Source organism: Myotis yumanensis, unplaced genomic scaffold (assembly GCF_028538775.1).
Source record: "Myotis yumanensis isolate MYYU_CA2020_CCGP unplaced genomic scaffold, mMyoYum1.0.hap1 SCAF_10, whole genome shotgun sequence".
NCBI lineage: Eukaryota > Metazoa > Chordata > Mammalia > Chiroptera > Vespertilionidae > Myotis > Myotis yumanensis.
In genome coordinates this window covers 9,356,239-9,382,245 of record NW_027223761.1, presented here as the reverse complement: position 1 = coordinate 9,382,245, position 26,007 = coordinate 9,356,239, and the positions used below count along the sequence as shown (strand labels likewise).

The following is a 26,007-nucleotide window of genomic DNA, read 5'->3' as shown; positions in this document are numbered from 1 at the left end:
TTACTTATATCACAAGGCTACAGGTGCCTTTATTTCCACCGGGCGCTGGTGCCGGGAGCACCTGCCTTCTCTTGCCTTGAAAGCCTCCTCTTTGGACCTAGTCAGCGCTGTCCTCACGTAAGCACCCTTTCTTTGCTTTTTTGGATGAATTGTAAGGGGTGTCAGGGCTTAGAGGCTGGGGCTGGGGGCCCGGGTCGGTGGGTCGGTCTCCAGCTCCAGGTTGCCAGCTCCCCTGCAGGTTCCATCAGTCACAGTGCCTCCCGGGAGCTGTGTGACTGGGATTTAACTGCTTGCCTGGGTTGGGGGGGACACTTCGGCCCCCACAGGCTGTGGAGCCACCCACCCCCTTCTCCACAGCCCCCACACCCCCAGGATCACTTGACTACACCAAGGGGAACCAAGAGAATGCAGACAGGCACTCACTGCCCTACGCCTCCTAAAGCTATCTTTAGGAAGGAAGGCTGGGTTTTACACCCCAAAAATATTCGGCTTCAAGGAGAGCCCACCTCCCGCTGGCCAAACTCCTCCTTTCCCCGTTGGCCAGCTCAGAGTTCCCTCTTGATACAGAGAAAATACGCTGCCTTATTACAATTTGGGGAATATTTTTTCAGGAATTCATGTGTATGTAACTGCTTAAAAGAAACCCATTTTGCCCTCTCACGCCACCTTCGTATGTAGAGAATCTTTCCAGAAAAGCAGTGATTAGGGTTTTTCCACTGTATTCTCAGACCTTTTCAGACTCTGCGGTGTGTGAGGGTGCTTGTTCGTTCGCCCCCTGCTGGCGGCCACTGGTGGCACATGCTCCCCTCTCTAACTGAAGGCTGGGGACCCACCTTTAATTGTGCTAAGAATTTTACAAACCAGAAAAGATGTCGGAGACCCTAAGGTACAACCTCTTCGTTTTACAGATGGGGAAACTGAGGCCTAGACAGTTAGCGTGTTTTAGAGAAACAGCTTCATGTTTTAGTCTAGAGGCCCCGTGGAGAGGGGTGGTTTGCCCCGCAGAGTGAAGGCTTAACTCTGTGCCCTTGTGTTCTCCGCGACAATGTTTTTCATGATTCGGGGTGTTCTCCACAGGAGTGGGTACAGTGTGGCTGTCTGCTTTTCTCACAAGTCCCCTGTATAACAACCTTTTAGATGCATTGATGATGACTGATCGCCCCCGGAAATGAATATATGTGTTGTGCCCAGGGAATATATGTGTTGTGCCCAGGGAATATATGTGTTGTGCCCAGGGAATATATGTGTTGTGCCCTCTGCATGTTTAACTAATTTAATTAAGTCCTCAGGAAAGCCTGAGGATCCCATGTTAGAGATGAGCTCAGAGAGGGTCGTGGATTTGTATGCACCACACCTCGTATGAAACAAAAATCATTTTGGCTGGCTGAGCCCTAAGACGTGGGTCCCGTGTTTCTTTGCTTGTGGGGACAGAGGTAACATTGAACCCCACCATGGGTTTGATCCCTACAGCAGACCTCCTGTGGGTCTCTGCTGCACCTTCAGAAAAACAACCAAACACCAACCCACTGGCGAGCTCCCTGAGCAAGCCGGAGGAAAACGCGGACTTTGGCACCATGTCAGCAAGGCAGTTCTCAGCCGCTCTGGTTTCTCCCAGAAGAGCAAACACTCAAACACCCCACCCACGATCCTTTAATAGAAAGTGTCGAAACAGTCCATTGGGTTTCCCTTCATGGGTCCCTTCTTGGGAGCATCCAAAGAGTGGGAAATGGACCCGCCGGGCCCGCGGGGCTGGGGACCCGGTGAGCGTTCAGGTGTCACTGAAGCATCGAAGGAGGAAAACAATTTTGCTTCCCGATGAGACTGCTCAGAGGATGGGCTCAGCGAAGGCCCTTCATGGCCCCCTTTCCCATAGGCTATATCCCGACAGCCTGGTTCTGCCCGGTGATGTTTTGGTGCATAAACAGCCAATGCGTCGATGCTTAAGTGGGTAAAATTTTTGGTCACATGCCCAGAGTGAAGTTGATGATCTCTGCCAGGGTCAGGCAGGAATTTTCCTCCTCTGACAAACTGGCCAAGGCTGGGTGGTTTGCTCCTTCCCCTCTCGCTCCGGAAGGCTGGGCAGAGGTGCTGGTTGCGCAGGCCATGGGCACCGCACCTGCCGCTGCTGCCTCGGACTCGTGCAGGGCAAGAAGCCCACAGGCCTGTCCCTCTGGCTGCGCGGACCCTCCCTGGGCGCACGTGGTGAGTGAGCCGGCTCTCAGGAGGGCGAGGAAGCCCCTGGAGTCAGCGGGGACTTCAGCCTCCATGCCTTCAAGGTCTCACTTTGAAAGGTACCTCCGGCCAGCCTTCCTCATGCCTGGCAGGGAACCACCCCTGTGTGGATGTATTTGAACCTTCTCTACTTGCTTCCGAGGCAGCCAGCATGGGGACAACATGTGGGGGGAACGGACTCTCACAGCTGTGGGTCTGCTGACGGGCAGTAAGGGAGGGGCCGGAGTGCCCACGGGGCCTGGCTCCATACCCAGGACCCACTGCTGGAAGTAGTGGGCACAGGAGGGAAGGGAGAAGAGGAAAGCAGGGGGCCTTCTCAGAGATAAACGTTTAACCTCTGTTTGCAGTAGTTTGATGAGCTTGACTGAAATAACACCCACACCTATGCATCTGTGGGTGCGGGCATGTGTTTGGGTGTCAACCCGGTCGGGTGGGTGCCTGAAGAAACCATGGAGCCAGGGCCCGGCGTGGAGTCCACCGCCTCCGTGTGTTCAGGTAGCAGAAGAGGAACTGAGGCTTGGAGAGGTGCAAGAGGCATAATCGTGACTCCCAGCCCAGTGCTCTCTCCAAGATCACACGGCCGCCAGCCTCTCCGAGAACAAACATGTGTGGCGGGGGCAGCAGGCCCAGCATACCCTCCTTGTTGTGCTGTGGACTCTAAGTCTAGCGCAGTGCTGCTCAACCTTTTTTTTTTCTTTTTTTCATTATTGCCCCCATTAAGGAGCTTTTTGAGATAATTTTTCTTAGTCGTCTCCCCCCTCCATGAAATGTTAATTCCACAGAAATGCTGTAAGTCATTAATATGCTGTGGCCCTTTGGAGGCTCATGAAACATAATAACATCGAAGATTTTTTGGCACCACCCCCCTCCTTCCATGGACCAAATGTTTCCCCTCTGGGGTCAATGTCACCCCCTGTTGGGGATGTATGGGCTACCTTCAGGCCGGGACCTACCTGTCACTGGGCCTCAATGTCCTCACTGAGAAATGGGGCTCCAAAATGTTGTGGGTTCGATTCCCCATCAGGATACGTGCCTAGGTTGTGGGTTCTATCCCTAGTCAGGGTGTGCATGGGAGGCAACTGATCAATATTTCTCTCTCACATCAATGTGTCCCTCTCTTCCTTTCTCTTTCTCTCTCTTTTGCTTCCTCTCTCTCAGTAAAATCAATAAACATATACTCAAGTGATGATTTTAAAAATCCTAAAAAAAAGAAAAGAAATCTTAAGAGCTAAAATGCTCAATTACCGCAGGGACCCTAGAGGGCCTAGGAAGCTGAGCTACTGGGCACAAAGCAGCCATTATTCCTGAACTCACACCTGGAGCACGCTGCTAAGGGGCCAAGGTCTTTTGTGGAGAGCCCAGAGTTAATAAAACCCTCTCCTAAGACAAACAACTTCTGCTGCTTTTATAAAAGGCATTTTCCCCCAAAGTAAGAAATGATTACAGAAGAAAAATAGCACAGTGTTCACGTGAGAGAGCCCTTTAAGGAAACTTGAAGGATGTAATTGGCCATAGAAGGAATTACCAAAGGGAATCAGATTCAGCCCTGTGTCCAAAACTAGGGAAATTACAGAGCAAGTGAGTGGACCGGTGTAAGGGGGGGAAATATTTAAAGGAGGTAAATGTCCTATTGATCAGACATAGTCCTAATTTTTATATGACTCAACTGAATTTAATGGTCGACTTTTGAGAGCTTTTTGTCAGGTGTAGATGGAGCGCTCACTCCTACTGTCGTATTTTGTAGCTGGAGGGTTTCTAACTGACTTTGCAGGCCTGGGGATGGTTTTCTATGTTCTTCTATGTGGAGCCCACCTGGCCTTTCCCTGAGCCCACCTGGCCTTTCTCCGAGCCCAGCTAGCATTTCTCCAAACCCAACATGAAGTCAGGTCAGAGGTGTGCCATCCTCTTCCTCAGTTTTCTGAGCCTCTGGCCCAGAAGGGCAGGGGGCCTTTTCCCCTTGAGCCCTCACTTAGGGGAATTCCCCGATGTGGATTCCAGGAAATGGAAGGGGCTTTGGGCTCCGGGGGCTCTTTCCTTTCTCATAAACCCTATCCCTTTTCAGCCTGCCTCCTGTTCAGGGTATAAAGCCAGCCAATCCGTGGGAAAATCAGAGTCCGAACGCAGGCAGCCTTGACCTCTGTTTGATATGGCTCCCAGGGGGAGATCCATGAGCACGATAATCCGCCTGCAGCGTTAACCCTCTGTGGGCCCCGGGAAGGAGGTTCCCCGTGGGGTCTGGCAACTCTTCGTGGACGGCACAGAAAGGGACCTGCATGTGAGGCTTTGAACTTGGTTGCTTATCTATGTCAGGAGCATAGTTCTCATAAACATTTGGTGGTGATGATGATGATGATGATGATCATGACAGATTTGCCAAAGCCCCCAAAGAATCGGTCTTTGGTTCTGGAACCACACAATCCCTGCCCCTCTCAGTACTGTGGTCCTACTCGGTATATAAGAATGCGTGGGATGTCCTGAGGGCGACATGACTGTGTTTTTAGAAAGGGAAGCTGATGGGCTGAGAGTTGAGGATTGGAAAACTTAAGAACTCTCTACATGCACCATAACATTGCCACCAACTGGCCCTGTGACCTGAAGCAAGCGACACAAGCTCCCTGGGCCTTAGCTTTCTCAGTTCTGGAGGACAGAGCGAGGGGAGCGATGCACTAACTCAGTACTTTCCAGCACTCATGGTACCTACAGGAGGTGAATCTGGTCGAAGGTAAGCACACTCTCACGTAAAGAGGCAGAGAGTACCTATTGTAGGATTGGTGGGCCAACAGGCAAAATCCAGGCTATTGTGTAAGTACCTACATAGCCCTTTAATACGTAACCATTTAAAAATGTAAAATCATTTTTAGCTGCAGGCCATTCAAAAGCAGGAGGTGAGCTGGATTGGGCCTGCAAGTTGTAGTTTGCTAACCTCTGACTCACGTGGTGCATGGATGAACAATTTTTATTTACGTGCTTATGTCTTCATTTTTACGTATGTTCGGGAATACTGACTTTTCGTGGATAATGGTGATATCAAGTTTTCCTTTTAAGTAAACATATTTATGTTCAAACAAAAAAGGGGTGATTTTGTTGAATGTATTAAGTAAATTATGGTGATGGGAGACACATGACTGGCGTCAGGACACACGGGTCTAGATGACTGATAAGCTCCTCTCCATCTTAAAATTCCCTGAGACCCAGAGCCCAGTCTCTGCTCTGACACTTACCAGCTGTGTGGTCTTGAGCTGCAGGGTCCCCTTCACAAAATGGAGGTAGAACCCCCATATCTCATCAACATTACTTCCATAAGAAGAAAAGAGAAGTGGGGCCAACATATATTTTTAATCCACCAAGTACGAATTCTTTTTTGTCTGAATTGTGGGGACATGGGAAGCAGCAAAGAGAAACTCGAGAGATGAGACTAGTGGGCAAGAGTGCACGAGAGTGGGGGGCCCCAGGCCCATCTCTTCTGCCCCCACCCCAGCCTCGACCAGACAGCGTCTCCCCAGCGTCCCCTCTGCCAGTGTGAGCAGGGACAAGAGCACAGCCACCAGGTCTTGATGTCACATACACAAACCTGAGTTGTCACTCAGACTCCACCCTGCCAGCTGGGTGGTGTGGGCACGTTCGCTGGAGTGTCAGGCCCCTCCTCATCCGTGATACAGACCCCGCCTCGGAGCTCACGTTCTGCGGAGCCCGTGAGGACTGGATGGAAGTCCTGACGTACTCAGCCCGGAGTCCAAAGCGACTGTGTGTTACAGTCACTGGTGCTCACTCTCTTACCCAAACCCCCGGGGCTGGGCGTGCTGCAGAACTCACTCTGCTTCAGGCACCAGAAGGTGACGGTGTACACGCAGCAGAAGACAGACCACCTGTCTCCGGGCATTTCTTCTGGCTCAGCTTAACCCCATCAATGTTCCTGCAGCACACCACGTGAATATTCATCAGGCAGAATAACACACTGCAACTAGGGTTACAAAACTATATAGCATATATATCATCTATATATGTCTATAGTGTATAGTTTTTACACATAGTCTGAATATGTATAGTGTATAGTTTATATACACATAGATGTAACATTTATGTAACAGTATATAAAACTACATAAGATCAATTCAGAACTGTTTTTTTGTTTTTTGCTCAGAAACATTTGCACCAAAGATACACACACACACACACACACACACACACACACACGCTTTTGGTCTCGGAGCTCTGGGGTTTCAGAATTGTAGATAAGGGTGTGCGGGTGCGCTCATTGATAGCAACTCTGGCCGTGTTTCCAGAAGCACATTGTTAGACATTATAAGCCAGAGTTCAGAGGTCAGATGTGAGTGGCTAGGAAAAGTGACGAAAGAGGCAGTATTGGCTAGTAAGAGCTCCCATCCTCAAATCCCCGTTTTGCCACTTGCGGGCCATATTCTATGGACAATTGTCTCAATCCTCCTGCCTCAGTGTCCTCATCTAGAAATGGGGACAGATGTGCAAACCCCACGGGATGTGACAAGGCTCAATCGTGGAAAGCACGTAGAGGGGGGCCTGGCTCCCAGGGGGCTGCCGGTTGCGAGTCTTTGCTGTCCTTGTTAAGCCACCGGGGCCCGCTGGCGTCCTGCAGTGGCTTCCAGCAGTCACCGCCTCCTCACAGCCTCTCCCGCCGTTGCAGGGTGATGTTGGATTCAGTGACACACAGCACCTTCCTGCCCAACGCGTCCTTCTGCGATCCCCTGATGTCCTGGACTGACCTGTTCAGCAATGAAGAGTATTATCCTGCCTTCGAGCACCAGACAGGTAGGTACACCTGGGGAGGCCCATCCGAGCTGGGATGGGCTGGGGCAGGAGGTGGTGCTGGCCTGGGCTGGTGACAAGACCATGCTAGGGGCCTGGAAATGCCACCCCTCACCCGTGTCCGGGGCAGGGGGCCAGGGGAGGCCTGAGTGGAAGGAAGGAAAGCACTGGAACCTCACCCTGACCTGCCCAGTTCTGTGGCCTTGGGGCTCTGCTCACCTCTCGGAGCCTCATTTTGCTATTAAGTAAAATGCAGATGATAATACCAACCTCCTGGAGTTATTGTATTTAAACACTGTAGTAGAAAGGAACCCTTAGTCTGGAGCCTAGTGTATTGTGATTGTTCCAGCCTCGTGGTTCTAGCTAACATTTGCTGAACACTCCCCTGCATCAAAGAGAAGCCCTATGGGAAACAAACAATTGTGATTCCCACTTTAGAGATGAGGAAACTGAGGCACGGAGAGGTTAAGTGACTTTCCCACGGTCTCACGGTCTGTTGGGTTTCATGAACGTTTACTGGAGCAACTGTAGTCTTAACTATCCCACTCGGTCAGCTCGTGAATGACATCACGCTGGGTCGTTGATATTAACCCTGTTGTTGTTCTCTGAGATTCTATCTCCTTTATCCCTGAAGCAGGGGTGATGAGAGTTACTGTAAGGATCAAGAAGCCAAAGTGTGTAAAATGCGTAGCCTGGAACAAGCATGTGCTCAGCAAATATGAGTCCCGCGGTGGTCCCCCAGGCTGCCCTCCGCACCCTTCCTCCTCTCTCAGCCGGTTTTCCCCACCGGGATGCAAGCACGGGTCCCTGTGCAAATCCCACGCCAAAGGGAGGCCAGCTGAGCTTGGCCCCAGAAACCCTCTAGGGCCTCTGTCCCCAGGTGCTCGGGTGACTGCACCTCACAGCAAACCTGGCTGACTGCTAGCCCGGCAGGTGCACGCCCTGCTGGGGAGAGCGGTGACGCAATTGCTGATCAACTGTCAGCCCTCGAAGGTCCTTAACCCTGTGCGCCCCGCCCAGCAGGTCCCCACTCAGGGTCAGGAGACAGGGTCGGGGGGCTACACTCCCTGAGGGGGGAGCCCAGGGGAGGGCCAGCCTCCGAGGCTGCTATGAAATGTCCACCACCCCAAGGAAGCCCCCTGCCTGCAGGCCAAACGCCAGGGCTGCACAGACAGCCTGGAGGCACTTACCTACCTAATTCGGTCCTGCACCCACTCCCAACCCCGGCCCCATGCGCACAAGTGCACCCATGACATCTTGCACCCTCGTCTGCAGGGTCCAGGCCATTGCATTTGAACCTGATTCACTCGGATACATATTGCAATTCTCCTTCGGGCCTAAGAAGCACCTGGTTTCTCAGAAAGGCGCTGAGAAATGTGTTTGATTTTCTCTCCTCAATATTTGATTAAGAGGCTAAATTTGAAGGAGGAACACGAAGGCTTTCAGGGCGCTGTCCCCTCCCCACAGGTGGCACGACGGTAGGCCAGGTCCCGTCCTTCTCTCACCCACGCATATCGCAGACCTGCCATCCTGGGGGCCCCTGCCCTGCCTGTTCTGCAATATGGACGTCTCCGTAGCAGCTTCTATAGTCATTGGAGCCAGGCACCACCTTTACCTCCCACGCCTCAGTTTTCTCATCTGTAAAATGGAGTTGTAATGATGCCTCTCTCACAGAGAGTGACGTGTATGGGACACAGTCGGGCACATGACAAGCATATGTGGTTGTTTAAAAAGGGAGGATGAAAAGGTTCTAGAGATGGAGAGTGGTGATATGGTTGCACACCAATGTGGATGTATTTAATGCCATTAAGCTGTACACTCAAAAAAATGGTAGATTTTACATTATGAATATTTTACAGCAATTAAAAAAAAAAGAGTTGACCAAAGTGATCACCAATAGGATTGCCAGTGCTGCTAAGACCCAGCAGTCTTAGATACTGGCTCAGCTCTCTCCTGTCTGAGGACTCTTCATTCCCATCATGCAATGAGGGGTTAGACCAGGTCATTTCTAGGATCCCTTCCAGAAGCTTCTCTGATTCCCGCATCAGGCGGTATCACAGATGTAGCCTTCGTCCTCCGTCACCCATCGAGAGAATAGAGCGGAGGCCGCCAAGGCAGGAGGCCAGTGGAAATGAAACAGCCTGCAGGAGCGGTCCAGCTTCCTGGTGTTCCCCGAGGGAGCAGCCAGCTGCGGAGCTCAGTGGGATGTCAGACCTCCCACAGGCCGAGGCCGGTGGTCCCAGTGAGCACCTGGCCCTGGGCGAGCCCCATCTGCGGGAGGAGGGCGGAGGGCCAGGGTTGCTTCCGTCGTGTTCTCACCCAGACAGACGACACGTGGCTTTGAGTGTCTGCACAAGCCCCCACCGAGAGGGATGTGTCAGGAGACAGCCAGCTCCACCTCTGTACACGGCTCTGCAGCCCTTACGTGCTCAGAGGTCACCTCCTGCCTCACGGGAAGTTCATCGAATTCAGAGTTGTCCCAGGGGCAGCTTCCTGTGAGCTTCTGCCACCCACCAGCCCCTGGCCCCACGTTTTCTCTAACATTGCTATCCCAGCTGGAACAGCACCGGCCTCCCAGAGCTGGGAGGACGAGGACGGCAGATCCCACCAAGCAAGCGTGTAGCATAGCACCTGGCACTGGGTAGGCGCTCCCGGCTCATGGAAACACAGCTTTTTCTCATCTCTCTTCCTTTTTCACGTTGAACAAAAGCAACACCGGTCTCACCCTTTTCAATGCAGAATCTTTGACAGGCTAGATGCTCTGAGACCAAAGGGAGAAAGAAATGGAGTGCCCAGCAGATGGGTGGTGTCCACAAGCGGGCAGGAAGGGACACTCAACCCCGTCGGGAAGCCCGCTGTCTTCACAGCGGCCCCACACGGCTCTAGCAGAGGGCAGCGGGGTCGGTGCTAACCAAAAGGTGACCTGCTCTTTGAAGCAGGACTTCTGGCGTCGCCGGACTGCGGGCTGGGACAGGACAATCAGATTGCAAAATACTTAGAATTTCATGAATGCACCCTGGCCCTCCCTTCGGCTCTTAGAAGAAAAGACTTGCAAAAACTGGAAAATTTTATCAAAGGGATGCTGCAAATATTTCACAAGCATAGGATATTTTCAAAAGATCTCTAGTCAAATTCCAGCGGCCAAGCATCAAACGAGTCATGAAGTCTCCTGGCCTCACCCCTACGTGCTAGAGCTCCATCCTCAACCTACACACACACACACACACACACGCACACACACTCTCTCTCTCCCCCAATTGCCAAGGTGGCCACACCCACATGTGGTGCCCCCCTTGCTCTGGAATCTGGATTATACGCTGCAGCAGAGGTTTCTAGGTTGGGCAGCTCTGGGGGTTCCTGGAAGGTCCCTTGGCAACCTGGAGTGACAGCTGAGAAGACCAGCCTCCAGCTCCTTCCTCTCCATCCCCACCCTCCGGGAAGGCTGCCATGCTTTTATTCCGAAGACAGTATGGCACAGTGGTTATCAGGGTGTGGCTGCAGGATCGGGAGAAGACCTCTATGACCTTAGCTCTGCCTCTTACTCATGTGTGACCTGGAAAAGGGACTTCACCCTTCCGTGCCTTAATTTCCTCATTTACTTTGTAAAATGGGTGGCAGGATCTAAGACCTCGCAGCATTGTGCTGAGGACAGCATGAGAAAACGCAGAGTGGAGCAGTAATTGGCACATACTGAGCACTCCACAAACATGTTAGTGATTGTGACCCAATGGGAGATTTTATTTGAAGAAAGACCTTTGAAGAAAGGTGCAAAACCCACTGATCTTAGCTATCAGCTTCCTCCCAGGTGATCAGGGAAGAAGGCATTTAGGTTCCACGGGGGCTTTTCTAAGCAAGATTCAGGTGCTGGGTATAGAAGTTTGAGAGCACATGCGAAAGAAAGAGTAATGATTTCTAAATGAAAAGCAGATAAATAAATACAAAATGACTGGACACCCCAGAGCACCCCCAGGGGGAGGCCTCACATTCACCACTGCTCCCCTATCCTACACAAGTCTGAGCCTTCTGGGCAGCCGTGGCCCCGGGACCACTCAGGGCTTGGCGTTCCCCGTCCCCTCCTAACTCCGCACACACCTCCAACCACAGCCCTTTGCTGACACCCCACCATCCCTTCTCCTCTTTTCTCCATCCAGTTCCTTACACTGCCCAGGTTTTTGGTTTTTTGTGTATTTTTTTCCCCCATCTCCTCATCTAAATCGTTCCACAGGCTTAGAAGGAACGCCAAGAAGGGCTCTTGGACGGGGCTAGACCAGCTCCGGGAGGAAACCTGGAAGCAATTTATCATTTCAGGTTTCCCCTCAGAAAGTCCTTCCTTTCAGTGACAAAGCTGCAATTGATGGTGCCTGAGCCGCCCAGTTCACTGACGGGCTGCCCTGGGCCAGAAACTCCCCCAGCTCCCTTTGCTCATAAATCATGCTAATCATGGTCCAGCCATCTACCTCGGCCTCCTCTGACCCCGGCTGTCTGTCTCCCCCTCCCGGTCCCTGGGCTCACTTTGTTCTGTTGTCCCTCAGCGAGACTGAGGCCCGGGTTGGAAAGGCCTCATTTCCCTGAGAACAAATGTAGCCCCAAAATAACAACGAATCTCAGGCGGCATATCAAAAGCTTACTATCGTCCAAATGAACAGAGCCAAGTTCTTGACATTCATCGTTTCTTCTCCTTTTCCCAGCAAACTTCCTAAGAGCTGGGCACTATCGCGATTCCTCTTTACACAGGAGGGAAGCTGAGGTCCAGAGAGGTTAGGAAACTCTGTTGGGATTGCACAGCTAATAAGTTGAAGAGCCAGGACTGCACATCAGGAAGGGCCCTCTCCACAGCCCCAGCTCAGTGACTCCACACCGTCCTGCTCCTCCGACCGGAAGGTCCCTTTCTCTCCACGTCAGTTGGCAGGGGCTTAGAGTGGATGGTGGGAACCAGAGTCTGCAGGTTCACGTGGCCTCACAAACTTTCCCACCCGTGCTCCCCATCAGCAGAGGAGAAAGGTCAAGTTCTCCGGCAGAGGATCCAGGGACCATAAGTCTCTAAGCTCACACTACTTTGCAATACACAGATTTGGCCTTCTGCTGCATATCTATTTCATTGTCATTTCTAAAGAGTCAAAATCTCCCCCAAAATTTTTGTTTCAAGTGAGGCTCCAAGAAAGTCTCCAAGAAAATGAACAGCATTGGCTCCAAAATGTCTACAGAGGAAGGGCATAGGGACAGCCATCCCCGTGGAGGAGAAGGCGAGGGGACTTGCGTAACAGAAGATGGAGGTGGGGGGTTAGTGGACCCACTCTCTGGCATTTCCCCTAAAGATGCACATACAGCCTACTCACCCCGTCACCTGCTGTCCACCGGGGGGCTTAGCCCTGCCTTCCCACCCGTGTCAGAAGCATGGGTCCGGGTACGTCCTGATCATGAAGCATTTCCAAAGTCACACAGACTCACCTGTGTCCCATGTGTTGAACAGCACTGGCTACCTTACTCATGTTAGCAGTACAAGGACAAATTAGCATGGTTAATAATATAATACCCTTCTTTCATAAAGAAAATGAACCCAAAGCTCTGGAAGGGAACAGAGGTGCTGGCCTACAGAGAGAGAGTGGTGGGAGAGAGAGAGAGCGAGATAGGGAGGGAGGGAGAGAGAGAGAGAGAGAGAGAGAGAGAGAGAACATGTCAGAAGTATTTGAGGAAATGCAATTAGAGTAGTGGTATGGGTAGCCCGAATGTTAACAAGTATAAATGGGTGGTATTTAATGAGCATTTACCACATGCCTGCCCCTGTTCTAAGTGCTTTCTGTGTTTTGATTCACTTAATCCTTTCAAGAGCGGGAGAAGGAGGTCCTGTTTTTCCTATTTTGCGGATAAATCCCAAGAAGGCAGGACCACTAAGTGTGAGGCCACATACCTTTTGGGGGAATCCAAAGAGCAGGAGCCCCAGTTTCATGCTCTAGAGCAGGGTTCTCACGCTGCCCTGTGGTGCTACGGAGGGGAAGCCATCTCATCCCTTCACCTCAACTCCCAGCAAAGCAGCGCTGCTTTTCTTCCAAATAACTTTTAATTGGAAGGAAGTGCTACTCAACTTACAAAAGATTACACTCTTAGCACGCCCACTCTAAACAATGATCTCCAAGGGGACAAGTGTCCCAAAGCAGGTGAAGTTCTCCACCACAAAGTGACTTCCAGGGGGGCCCAGCCTGTGGAAGAGTCTTACTCGACCTTCAGAGTGTTTGTTAAAACTTAAATAACTTGCCAGCACTTAAAAAAAAATCATGTGATTTCACATAACAATCTGGACCTGGCACCACAGGGCCCACCTTCCCGCGTGGCACGTCTCAACATCCCCACGTGGGGCCCTTCAGGCATGGACCTTACCTGCTGGCTCTGTGGGCATCTGAGCGTGCCAGCCCCGCTCGGAAAGCTTGAGGCCTCCTTCTAAATGCATGTGCATCCCAGGCTACCGCACACTGGTCGGAATTCCTCCAGAATTGTCCCTGTTACGTCCCGAGTTCTTCTTCCCAACGCAGCTGGCCCTTACACAAGTGTCCTGACCCGCCTCTGACTTCCAAGGAGCTGGCCAGCCTGCTGCTCAGCAGCGGCCTGTGGACACTTGGATGAAGGCTACCGGGCACTGGATGCCATCCGTCTCTAACCGGTAGATGTACGCCAAGGGCCTCAGACCTCAGCTTCTCCAAACAGTTTAGATTATTTTATGAATGGCAGACGCATGAAGGAAAACACTTTATATTTTCAAACGATACAACTTATTAAAGATAACATGTTCTGTGAGTGTATTACCCTTTTTTTTTCCGGCCCTGAGCTTATCTCTTCCAAGTAACCAAAGGGCAACGCGTCTGCTTCAGGTCCTTCCCTGGGGTTGCAAACACTGTCATCACCAGCCTCTCCACCCTTTTTCTGATTTTTCCAACCTAGATGATATATCTAATACCTGCCATCATCCAAATCCTTCTGAGTTAGACTTCAAGGTGTGTATCCAGTTTGGTCCTCCCCAACCAAAGTGTCAGGATGCAAAATTCCCACAGCCAAGGAGGTCAGGGGGCCTGGCTCCCTTCCTGGCCAGCTGTGCGGCTTTATTCAAAGCCAACGAACCTCCCAGAGCCTCAGTGTCCTCGCTGGAAAGTGGAGGTAATAACCACTGGCCGTTCGGCCAGCTGGTTACCCTCACTGAGCACCCACGGTGGGCGAGGCCGGGCCCCCACACTTCTGATCCTGGGTGAGCCAAGCAGAGGTGAGGCAAGCAGAGGTGGCCCGCCTCCTGGGGCTCACCACGATCTGGAGAGAGAGCAAGGGGGGTGTATCCTAATGAGAAGGGCACCTGAGGGGGCTGTGGAGGGAGGGAAGCCTGGCTGAGAGGGGGCCTGCGCTGTGGCCTTGAGGAGGAGCAGGAAGTAGAAGAAGGCAGATGGGGACCTCATCCTGAGCAAGTGAGGCGCCTGTGGAAAGGTGCTGAGCTGGAGGCAACCTAAGGGAGCAACGGGGCCTCTTCACCCCTGCCAGCATTGCCAGGACAGGACCGCGAGGCACACCACAGCCCAGAAGCGCCCCAGGTCCCCAAGAAGAGCATTTTCCTCTCAGCTCCGGGGCTGTCCAGGTCCTGGCTTCTCTCCAGGCCGAGCAGCACACAAAGCCAGCTCTGTGGCCTGATGCAGGGGAGAGCTGAGGAGGGAGCCCTGCCAGCAACACCTCCCGGGTGTCGGTGCCCACCCACCCCACCCAGGCATTTCTCCGAACCCTCTAGCTTGGCTTCCAGAAACAACATGGCCCTCTCCAAGCACCAAAGAAAATAATGAGGGGGTGGAGGCGGAGAGGGGAGGGCATGGAGGCTCGGAGAACCCTTTCCATGAAAAGAAGCAGCAAGCTGTGTCCTCCACCTGCAGGGCACCTCTGTCAGCTCTCAGCTCCAGACCAGGAGGGGAGAATGTCAGGCTCATAAAAATCTCTCGTCAGAACACCAGGCAAGCAAAGGGCCCTTCTTAGGTTGGCTCAAGTCAGAAATCAGCGGACAGAAAGCACACAGAGACTCAGGAGTGGCCGCACCATTGTCCCAGGAGACCCTGCTGGCCACCAGGCACACCCCACTGGCCAGGAGGCCAGCTCCAGCCGGCGGCCAGGGGGCCAGAGAGGCAGTGCCAGCAGGCCCCTCACTCTCCCCACCAAGGCATAGCGGGCATAGAGGCAGTGACATTGGCCTCAGCCACCTGGCACGGTATCAAGCCTTTGAGCCACGTGCACATCGAATTCAGATGAAAAATTATAAATACATTAAAAAATTTTATTAGGTTTGACTGCCCCTCGATCCACTCTAGGGGAGGAAAATCAATTTCTGGAAGGACTCGGAGCTTTAAGGGGAACTTCCATTTCCGTCTTCTGAAATGCCCAATCCTACCTATTTGGGGGGATTTGAGGACCTTGAGAAGCTGGCATGGGGGTGTCGGGGAGCGGTACGCCTCACAGGGCAGAGAACCCATCCCCTGCCTCGGGTCAGAGGCTCCAGGGCTCCCCTGGGGACAGTGGCAGCCAACACAGCATTTAAGGGGGGACCAGACAGCCTCACTGCTATTAGCTCCGCAGACTAACTTGTGAGTGACCCTTTCTGTCGTCCCCGTGACCTGGGCCGTCAGCGGTGTTGTACTCTGCTCCCCGCCTCTCTCCGTGGGCCTTCTTATTCTCTCTGGCTCTCCAACTGCCTCCTCCCTCGCTCCCTGTTTCATCTCTTCTCTGCGCTGAGCCTCTGAGGACCAGGGTGATGGAATGGGAAGAGTAACGGCTTTCAAGTTCAGACTGGGGTCCAAACTCCAGCTCCGCCACACACTGGCTGTGGGATCGCAGGCACGTCCTCAGCTTCCTCATCTGTGACCTCCCACGGGACAGGGACCAAAATCTTCTTTACCATGACTCCTTCCCACACGAGTTCTTGCTTTGCATAGAGCAGGTGTTCGATGACCATCTTAATAGAGGCATTAAACTCTCCCGGGCTCCGTTCTAAGTGCTTCTATGTAGATTCACTCATCTGATCCACAGAACAGCTCTAGGATGCAGGCACCGCCACTCTCCCCATCTTACCAGTGAGGAAGCCGGGGCTCGTTGTGGAATGAAGGGCCGCATGAATGAGTACTATGGCACTCGCGAGAATTACTTATGTCCAAGAGTCTGACCGGGTACTGGTACCTCACCTCTTCCGTATCCTGTGTCCGCCACCCTTTCTGTTTCTCCTGCGTTGTACCCCAGGCCAGGCACCGCCGCTTCTCCGCCTCCCAGAGAGGATGGCGCCCCCTCTGTCTGACTGTGTACGGGCGTCCTCTGAAGGAGGGAAGGGGCACTGGTCCTAGGATAGAATTCCTTTAAAACACCCTAGCAGCGGTTCTCAACCTGTGGGTCTCGACCCCTCAAAATACATCCTGCATATCAGATATCTGCATTACGATTCATAACAGCGGCAAAATTACAGTTATGAAGTAGCAACGAAAATAATTTTATGGTTGGGGGTCACCACAACATGAGGAACTGTATTAAAGGGTCGAGGCATTAGGAAGGTTGAGAACCACTGCGAAACAACACTGCAACCAATCCCCCCTTTCCTCCAGAGAAATCTGTTATGGAGACCCACAGTCTGCTGGTCTCTGGGCAACATCTCACCAGCCCTCGGCCCCTGCCTCCAGGAGGCCAGAGGCGGTGCACAGACCAGGAGCGAGTGTTGGCAACTGTCCATAAGAGCAGAGAGAATGAAATCAGCTTCAGGGGGTGCCCGGCACACAGGAGGCATTTAGTAACTATTGAACAGCCTCTATGTGTTAACCCCAACTGCAAACAGCCCTGTGTGTTGGGCACATAATCCTCATTTTACAGATGAGGACACTGAGGCTTAAGTTGCTATGGACCTGGCCCCGGTGGGAAGCCACAGAACCAGGATTCGGACCAGGCCTGTCAGGCTCCAAAGCCTGTGATCTTGACACCATGTCGTCTGACACGGAATCACTGAAGGGCCTTGTTCTTTCTTTCCCCTCTAACTCCCCTCTTTCTAGGCACCCAACTAGGCCTGGACACTCCCAAGCACAATGCCCCTGTCACTCCCTCTTCTGCCCTCATGTCCACCCGCAGGACACAGTCCCCTCTGGTTTTTACTGCAGAATGGAAGGTGGCCTGGGCCCCAGCAGAACCCATCCCCACCCCCCACCCCCCGCCAGGGCTGGAGCCGCTTTCAACTCGTGGGCAAGGAATGAGGATGCTGATGTACCCGGGGCCGCCTTCAGGGACCTTCCCAAGGCTCTCCCAGGGGCGTCGTCCCTCACTTCTCTCTCCTCCGGTGCAGCCTGCGACTCCTACTGGACGTCCGTCCACCCCGAGTACTGGACGAAGCGCCACGTCTGGGAATGGATCCAGTTCTGCTGCGACCAGTACAAGCTGGACACCAACTGCATCTCCTTCTGCCACTTCAACGTCAGCGGCCTGCAGCTGTGCAGCATGACCCAGGAGGAGTTCGTGGAGGCGGCGGGCATCTGCGGGGAGTACCTGTACTTCATCCTCCAGAACATCCGCTCCCAAGGTCGGTGCCCGGAGGGTGGGGCCGAGGGAGGGGCCGAGGCCTGGACCACAGGACCTGTCAGGTCCCTCCCTGCCGGGGGACTCCCAGAGCAAACTTCCCCCACTGGCACTTTCTGTTCGGCCAAATCCCGTTAACCAAAACCTCTCAGAAACCAGAAGCTCTAGAATGACAGGATCGGAGGTTGTAGGTGAAAGGGAGCAGGATACAGGAAGGCAAGTTGGGTACATTTTTCAAAAGAAAAAGGGAAATTGAAAATAGCATTCAGGGACCACCCGGGCTATACAACAAAATAATGTATTATGTTCATAAAGATTGGCAGCTAAAGCCTGGCTGGCGTGGCTCAACCTATGAATGTCGACCTATGAGCCAGGAGGTCATGGTTCCGGTCACAGGGCACATGCCCAGGTTGTGGGCTTGATCCTCAGGAGGGGGTGTGCAGAAGGCAGCAGGTCAATGATTCTTTCTCATCATTGATGTTTCTATCTCTCTCCCTCTCTCTTCCTCTCTGAAGTCTATATATACATATATATATATTTTTTTAAAGGTTGGAAGCTATAAAGGGTAGACACAAAGAGGTTTCTGCTTGACCTTTCATTACACAGAAGAGAAGAAAACTAACTAGACCCTTTTCCTTCCCGTTTCCGAGGGAGTCAGACCGTTGTTTTATTTGATCCCGTTCCTAATGGTCCAGGACCAAACAGCCTGAAGGTGGTTCTAGGCGCATGACTCACCGCTCCAGCCTGCTCCGAGAGCGGACAGGGGTTTTGAGCACGTATAATTCTGTGTTCTGTGTCACAGATAAAGGAACGGAGGTCCCGAGCGGTCATGTGGTTTCTGCAAGGTCACGCAGCAAAGGGAGATGATTCATGGGAAGTCAGTACAAAGCCAGGGCTTTGAGATCAGGAAGATCTCAAACCTGGTCCCAACCCCGGTTCCAACCCCTCAAGCCGTCAGACTCTCTGAATGTCCGCAGCCTAGTCGGTATGATGGATGGTACACACCTCCACAGGCCCTTAGACAGGGGTCGGGGAAACGTTACCTGGCGCAGCAGCCAGGGACGCCAGTGGCGTAAGTGACAGCTGTCCTTGTCCGTGTGAATATAACCAAAAGGCAGACAGTTTTAAAAACAAACACATCTCAGCTCAACTTGAGGAAAAGACCTTTCTGGAAGTTAGCACCTTCTTTTGGAAAAGCTGCTTCAGAAGATACCAAAGGTAGGAAGCTCCCTGTCGCTGGAGATAATCAGGGAGCCTGCAGCCCCCTGCGTGGTAGGGCTGCTGCGGCAGGATTCCTGCTTGAACAGAAACCCACAGAGACCTTCGGGGTCTGGGGTTCTTTGCCCTCCCCCTTGATCGGCTCCCATCACGCCTGTCTGAGGGCAGGAGAGCTAAGGACGGTGGCCCTCGGGCACTGCTCAGCTTCTGCCCTGAGAGCCACGGCCCACCAGGAGCACAGAAGGGACAGGCAGACCTGTCGTCCATCGTTGTCCAGCCTCTGCCTCACTATCACCCGTGACAGTGACCTGCCAGGAGCCGGGAGCAGAGGCTGCACTTAGAGTAAGCCCTCCCTGCACAGGGGCAAGTCGGCAGGTCACAGCGGCTCAGGGAGGAACCTGCCTGAGGGGGGGCCTGGCACACAGATCCCAGGCCAGGGAGAGGGTATGCCATCCTAAAGGAGAGCGCGGCCGGCATTGCCAGCCGTAGCCAAACGTCAGGTCGATCAAGTTCATCTCCAGGCCCCAGCAGCCCCTGAGCTGAGGTCTCCCAGCTCGGATACCCGCCTGCCCTGGCACTTGTTACATAAAAACAAACACACACAAACCTGGTCCCACGACCTCAGGGTCTGAGCAGAACAAATAAGCTAAGAACCAACTCTTTTTGGAACAGGCCATACGTTGCCTCTTCTCATTCTAAGAACTGTCTGGAGCCATGGGGCCACCTGGAACGGTGGGGTTCAGGCACACGAGGCCAGGGCAGTTATCATGCTGGGCAGCAAAGCCCTGGGCTCCACCGCCCTGCCCGCCTCTCGGATTCCTCCTTCGATGCTCCTCAGACGGGAGCATTGCTGTGTATTGAAATACATGCACCGTGGCCGACCTTTACCACGTACCAGTCTGCTCAGGGTACATTGTTTTCACCTGTTATCCTGGAAAACTTACTATGAGTGCTGTGTTTCATTCTCCATTTTGGATAGTAAATTATAGGGAGAACTGCTTGTTGCCTGGTTTAGGCCTTATCTTACCCCGTAGATTAGGGCTCAGGCAGACAAGGACACAAAACAAATGCTTTTCAACGGGAAAGGAGCCACAGGGAGCTCCGGAGCCCCACGTGCTGCCTGGCTCAGTCAGTTCAGGAGGACGGAAGGGCCCGGAAACATGGGACACGGGTCACTGGCAGGCGAGGTCAGCAGGCATCAGGGTGGAGGGTGGAGGAAAGGAGCAGCCCCTCACCAGTCCCCCTCTGGTCTCGGCAGCCCATTGGGCAGAGTGAGCTGAGGCGCGTGGCTGACCAGAACCAATCAGAGAGCGGCACGAGCAATACACAGTCACAAATGTGCCCTCCCTGTGCCAGTCACCTTCGTAAACGGAAGGTAGTCCTCACATCGGTTCCCCAGCCAGAAAGCAGGAGTGCTTTGGCCTGTGCAGCTTCATGAAAACATGATCTGAAACTCCTAATCCACCCCCAACCCACCCATTTTTCAGACAAGCAAACCGAGGCCCGGCAGTCTCCCGAATCCTCATTCAATCCGCAGAGCAGGTTGTGCTCTTCTCGTGGCCTCCTATGTCCATTTTCCCCTTTGACCAGCACCCAACACGCATTCCAATCCCCGGGGAATTAGAGCCAAGTCATAGACCACAGACTCTTAGACCAAACGGGCGTTCAGTGGTGGCTTTGCCAATGAGGACCACGAGCCCGGAGACTGTGACTGGGCAAGGCCTCACAGGGGTCAGTGGTCCAGCCCAGCTCAGAGCCCAGGCCTCCTGGTCCCAAGCCAGGCCTCACTCCCCAGTGCCCACTGGGAAAATCTTAGAGGCTGCTGGGAGCGCACTGACCACCAGGGGGCTCTCTCCAGGTGGCCTTTACAGACAAGGTGGTCACCTCTCAGGGGTGGCTTCCCGTGGCCCTATAAAAACCAGGTGGTCTCCAAGATCCCACAGAGGGGACAATCCCTCCCTTCTTCCTGGTTTCTCTCGGGGCCTGGCCAGGGGAAACCACGATTGCATGACATGAGCTGTGCTTTGCTTTTTCCTTCGCAGGTTACTCCTTCTTCAATGATGCTGAAGAGACCAAGGCCGGCATCAAAGACTGTGAGTAGCCCAGGTCCAGCTGCCCGAGGCTCTGCTGCGGCTGCTGTTGGGCAGGGGCCTGATCGCTTTTTCAGGACCACCCTGAGAGGGTGACGGCCTGAGACAACCCCAGGCCAGGAGAAGGCAGGAAAAAATGTGGTGGACAGAGCCTGGGCTGGGGCCTGTGATCTCCTAGCCTACCCTAGACTCAGTTTCCCTGTCTGAACGTGGTGCGTAAGATCCAGAAACAGTGCCTACAGAGCGCCTGGCCTGCGCCAGCGGCATAGATGCTCCAAAACTGGTGTCTGTGAGCAACAATCATCCTAATGACTGACCACTAGAGGCCCGTGGTTGAATCCGAGCTCGCTTAGCAGGCCGAGTGTATAATGATAAGGTGATGGAGGCCCTCGAATGGCCTGGTTCATTCTGAAAATTAGCCTCGCTGTTTTGCTCTTGCAGATGGAGGTTCAGGAAAGAGAATTTTGTGGCTTTGATTTCTTAAGACGATGACAATGATTTTGACAGTGGTGGTTGCTGTTAGTTGCTGAGCCCATGCAAAGGCTCTGGCCTGGGGATCAGGATGTAGGCCTTGGGCAGGCCCCTCCCCTCCCGGACTTCAGCTCATTCATCTGCAAAAAGACAGGGCGTATGGTGACTCCAGAGAGGTGCAAGCTGAGGGGCAGATGGACAGATCGTTTCTTATGATTTATTTTTTCTCTCCTTAAAGTCCGAAGCAGTCACCTGAGAATTCAGATGATCTGATTGATGAAGGGTTTTTTCTTCAGTTTGAGTGCAGGCAGCCAGGTGCAGGAACCACGTGCTGTGGGTTTAGGCAGGCGCCCCGTGCCCCACGGAACACGGAGCCCTCACAAGAGCAGCTCTGCATTCCCCGTGGACTCCCTGGCTCTGGTGGAGCCCCTTCTCACCCATTTGCAGCCATCAAACCCCAGCTTTCACCACCCAGCCCAACCCAGGTGTAGCCCCTAGAAGAATTGAGCCCACTGAGGCCCAGGGGCCATTCCTGAGTCTGAGGCCCAAGGCTGGAGCCCAGGGCAGGCCCTTGCTCTCTTTTCTAAGCAGCCATGAGTTTGACCTGACCACTCCTTTCTCAGGGTCAGGTCTCCACTTTATAAAGGGGTGTCTATTTGTCAGCCTGCCTTCCTCACAGCATAGGAGGAGGGGCTAGGAAGGAATACTGTGTCCCATAAGTTCTTTAGAATTTATACTTGAATGTATAACTAGCCATAACTAGAGTCAGGACAAGAATACTAACAATAGCAGCTAGCTTTTATTGAGCGCTTACTGTGAGCCAAACCCTGTGCTAGAATCTTTACAGACATTGTTTCGGGTCATCTTTCCCATAACCCTGTAAGGCAAGTCCTAGTACCATAGCCTTTTCACAGGGGTAGAAACGAACGCTTAGTAGGGTGAGGTGACAAAGTTAGAAGGTGACAGATGACCCGGGTGTGTCTAAATCTGAAGCCCTGAATTGCTTTGCTTCCTCATCCATCTCTTTCTTTCTTTTCTTTCATTCATTCATTCGATAAACATCTATTGATCACCTACTATGAGCATGATATGAGCTGTGCTTTGCTTAGGTCCCTAGTGTTGGGTGCAAACTCTCCTGAAAGACAAATACTGAGTCTTCGGCATCTTTGCACCTCCCACCTACTAATCACCCCCAAAGCACCTAGCATGGAGCCGCCTCCCAGAAAGGTGTTCAATCCATGTGCCCACTCGGGGGTGACTTGAGGCCTGCATGTGGCCTCTCCATTCCTTCCTACAGCTGTGACTCATTCTGTTCCAGATGCTGATTCCAGTTGCCTGAAAACAAGTGGCATCAAAAGTCAAGACTGTCACAGTCACAGTCGAACGAGTAAGTGTAGAGACACCCTTTTCATTTCTAACTTCCTGAAGCCATTCACGAGGCAAGGCCACCTGGTCTCATAGGCTTTGAAACTGGCTGTTTACGTGGGACCCGTTATTTTCCGCTTAGAAGTCAGTACAGAAATTGACAAGGATTTTGATGAATGCTGTCAAATTCACATTGGTTTCTTTCTCACTTGGGAATGGCACTGTAAGAATTAAAATGAGGAAGTAAAGACAGTGTCTAACCATGACGAGGAAAGGTTTATTTGTCCTGGTCTATTGTGGCGGGGGGGGGGGGGGGGGGGGGGGAGGGGCGCGTGGCAAGGGGGGAGGTCTTCACACTGAAGTGCTCAGGGGCAGCAGCAGAAAAAGACACCAGGAGTTGGCAGTCCTGTTAGCCTTTCCCGGAACTAAGACAGACCTACCGGGTGCCGCCCGCCTGCTGAGCTTGGTTCTGGCCACTTGATCTGTATTAAATCCTAACCCTCTAACCTCCACTATGAAGTAGGCACTCTTATTATCCCATTCTACAGGTGACGAGGGAGGTTGCAATGACAGAGCTAGGAAAAGGTCAGTCCACGCCCCAACCCCAGGCAGCTGGACTCCAGAACCAGCCGAAGCCACAATACAGTGGAACAAGGGAAATACCAGCTTTTTGTGAAAAAATCTAATTGTAGGATTGGTCCACCGGACAGTTGTGGCTGTGGGAGCCTGATACAGCCCACTGCCTGTCAGAAAGAATGAAAAGATTGTTTCACGGTCACTTCATGAATTCCCTAAGAGTGACCCCGTGGTGCCACAGAGCAGGGCAAGGCCACGGTACTGCTCGTCCGTGCGTCCCCAAATGTCAGTTTTGAGACAGATGTTTCCCAGCTCGGCGAGGTTCCGTCCTAACCCCACCAGGCAGCAATTCTCGTGTTCTCATGGGTTCATGAGAAGTGGCACAACTCTCTTAAAATTTAAAAAAAAAAAAATTAAGTCACTCCCTTTCCTTCCGAAGGCCTCCAAAGTTCCCACCTCTGGGAATTTGTGCGCGACCTGCTCCTGTCTCCCGAAGAAAACTGCGGCATCCTGGAGTGGGAAGACAGGGAGCAGGGCATTTTCCGGGTGGTGAAATCCGAGGCCCTGGCAAAGATGTGGGGACAAAGGAAGAAAAACGACAGAATGACGTACGAGAAGTTGAGCAGAGCTCTGAGGTGAGTTAACGGCCACGAAATGCCACGAGCCTCCGGGCGGTTGCATCAAATGGCCAGCCCTGGGACGGTAAACTGCTTTTGCAGCTTTTTATTTTTTCTTTCGTGATGATCGAAAGGTCATGAGACAACACTCCGCTTCTTAGTTCCAGGTGGGATTATGGTCTGTAAATGAACACGCCGTCCTTTTCATTCTTGGCAGTGTTCCCGGGGATCACTGTGAATCCGGCCACCACACACACACACACACACACACACACACAGAACACGTTCAGAGCTGAATGTGGGAGGTTCTGTAGTTGAGGTGTCTGGGAAAGGTTTCAGTGTAAGCTGAGACCAGGGTGTGAAAATACCAGGGTAACCAGAGCCCAGGCTGTCCCCTGAGAAGAATGGGGAGAGTGTTTATGTTCCGGTGCTGGCCTGGGGTGCAAGCCCTCCTCCCCCCACCCCCACCCCCACCCCCTGGTTCTCGTCTGCTGTCTTTCTCAGGTACTACTATAAAACGGGAATTCTGGAACGGGTCGACCGAAGGTTAGTGTACAAATTTGGAAAAAACGCACACGGGTGGCAGGAAGACAAGCTATGACCGGCTCCATCGTCTGGCTCCTGCTGATGGATTTCTGTTTGAAAGCAATCACGTCGCAATAGACATTTGCAAGTCTTGGTTTTCGGTTTGTTTTTTAAACGTGCAAACGTGCTGATAAAGTTTCTCCACATCTCTGCCTACATTTGGATTCAGAGTTGTTGTTGTCTCCTCACGGGCGATGGCAGCAACCCTTAAGAAATCCCGCTGCTTTTTTTTTACCCCGGGGGTGGGGGGGGGATCTTTCCTGGTACCTTGAGCAAACATGGCTTCCCTATTCGAGAGGTGCAGAACCTCAGCAGCCAGAGCCACGGGTGCAGCTCAGAGGAAAGGACCCAGCTCTGCCTTTAGACCCACCCGGTGCTCCCATCCCCAGAGCTCCCAAGTTCCCACACACTGAGCTGTGGCAACTCACAAAGGGAAGAAGTGATTCGTCCGTATTTAATGTAACAGGAAGGGGTGACGTGCTAAGACAAACATACCGTAGGTTTTACATCGTTAAAATAAAATTCCATAGAAAAGCTTCTTAATTAGTGGAAGGGCTAAGCCATCCAGCTGAGCGTAGGTTAACAAGACGTTTCTCAACCAACACATCTTCATGGCCACTCATCAACACTCCTACGGCTTCCTTACCGAATAACACACTTACCATTAGACACATTCTTCATTCTTGCTGAGTTTATTTCCCTTTTCTCCTGCTGGGAGGGCGTGGGGGGGAGGGGGGCGGGGCATCCGACAGGCAAAGGCACTTGCATCAATTTCCAAATCACGGCTGTTTTTATGACTCAAGCTGTCAACACGATGAAATGGTAATTCGTTGATTCTGTCCGTGCCCAATGGAAATGTCCTGACAGCTCAGTCACAGCCAATGAAATTGAGTCTCTTCTGTGTTGCCTTCCTACCTGATGTGTCCTCAAGCTCCAAAACATATTTCCTTGACAGAAATGGCGACCAAACGCTCACAGGTTACAGGGTGCACTGACAGTCTCATGGGCCACTGGTAGGGACGCCATTAGTGACCTCCAACTAGGTGGACAGCCGGGACTTCTATGCCACCAGAGCAGGAAGCTTCGTGTGGCGAGGCACTGCACACCACAATCCTGTGCTGAGGACCTCCATGCTTAAACTTCAAAAGCAACTTGTGTGAGCCCAGCCAGAGTGGCTCAGTTCGTTGAGTGTTGTCCTGTGCACCTAAAGGTCACCAGTTCAATTCCAAGTTAGGGCACATACCCGGGTTCCAGGTTCCATCCCCGGTCGGGGCACATATGGGAGGCAACCAATGGATGTTTCTCTCTCACATTGATGTTTCTCTCTCTCTCTCTCTCTCTCTCTCTCTCTCTCTCTCAGCATGTCCTCGGGTGAGGCTTAAAAAAAATAAAAAGGAACTTGTTTTTAAAAAAAATGTGAATGACTGTAAAATAACCTGTTTTTGGACTCATGTGTTTCCCAGGTGGATATAGTTTGTAAACAATGTGAATAAAATATTTAACATGTTGAA

The 26,007-nt window shown here is 52.5% G+C and overlaps 1 protein-coding gene across 3 annotated transcripts; it reads left to right on the top strand.

The window, feature by feature from the left end:
• Positions 1–26,007, top strand: ELF5 (E74 like ETS transcription factor 5). 3 transcript variants are annotated; one of them, XM_070427773.1, is made up of 7 exons: positions 1–117; positions 6,893–7,017; positions 17,345–17,578; positions 20,835–20,885; positions 22,672–22,740; positions 23,734–23,929; positions 24,416–26,007. In XM_070427773.1, the coding sequence occupies exons 2-7, from the start codon at positions 6,897–6,899 to the stop codon at positions 24,510–24,512; spliced, it is 768 nt and encodes a 255-aa protein (XP_070283874.1). In that variant the 5' UTR covers positions 1–117; positions 6,893–6,896; the 3' UTR covers positions 24,513–26,007. The 3 variants fall into 3 exon arrangements, with proteins under 3 accessions (XP_070283874.1, XP_070283872.1, XP_070283873.1); XM_070427771.1 differs by lacking the exon at positions 1–117 and adding an exon at positions 2,036–2,291; XM_070427772.1 differs by lacking the exon at positions 1–117 and adding an exon at positions 2,126–2,202.

Coding starts and splice junctions, on each gene's coding strand:
- ELF5 (XM_070427771.1), top strand. CDS start 2,104: ATGGGCACCGCACCTGCCGCTGCTGCCTCGGACTCGTGCAGGGCAAGA. Junction 2,292..6,892: donor TCAAGGTCTCACTTTGAAAG/GTACCTCCGGCC, acceptor CCGCCGTTGCAG/GGTGATGTTGGATTCAGTGA. Junction 17,579..20,834: donor CCAGAACATCCGCTCCCAAG/GTCGGTGCCCGG, acceptor TTTCCTTCGCAG/GTTACTCCTTCTTCAATGAT.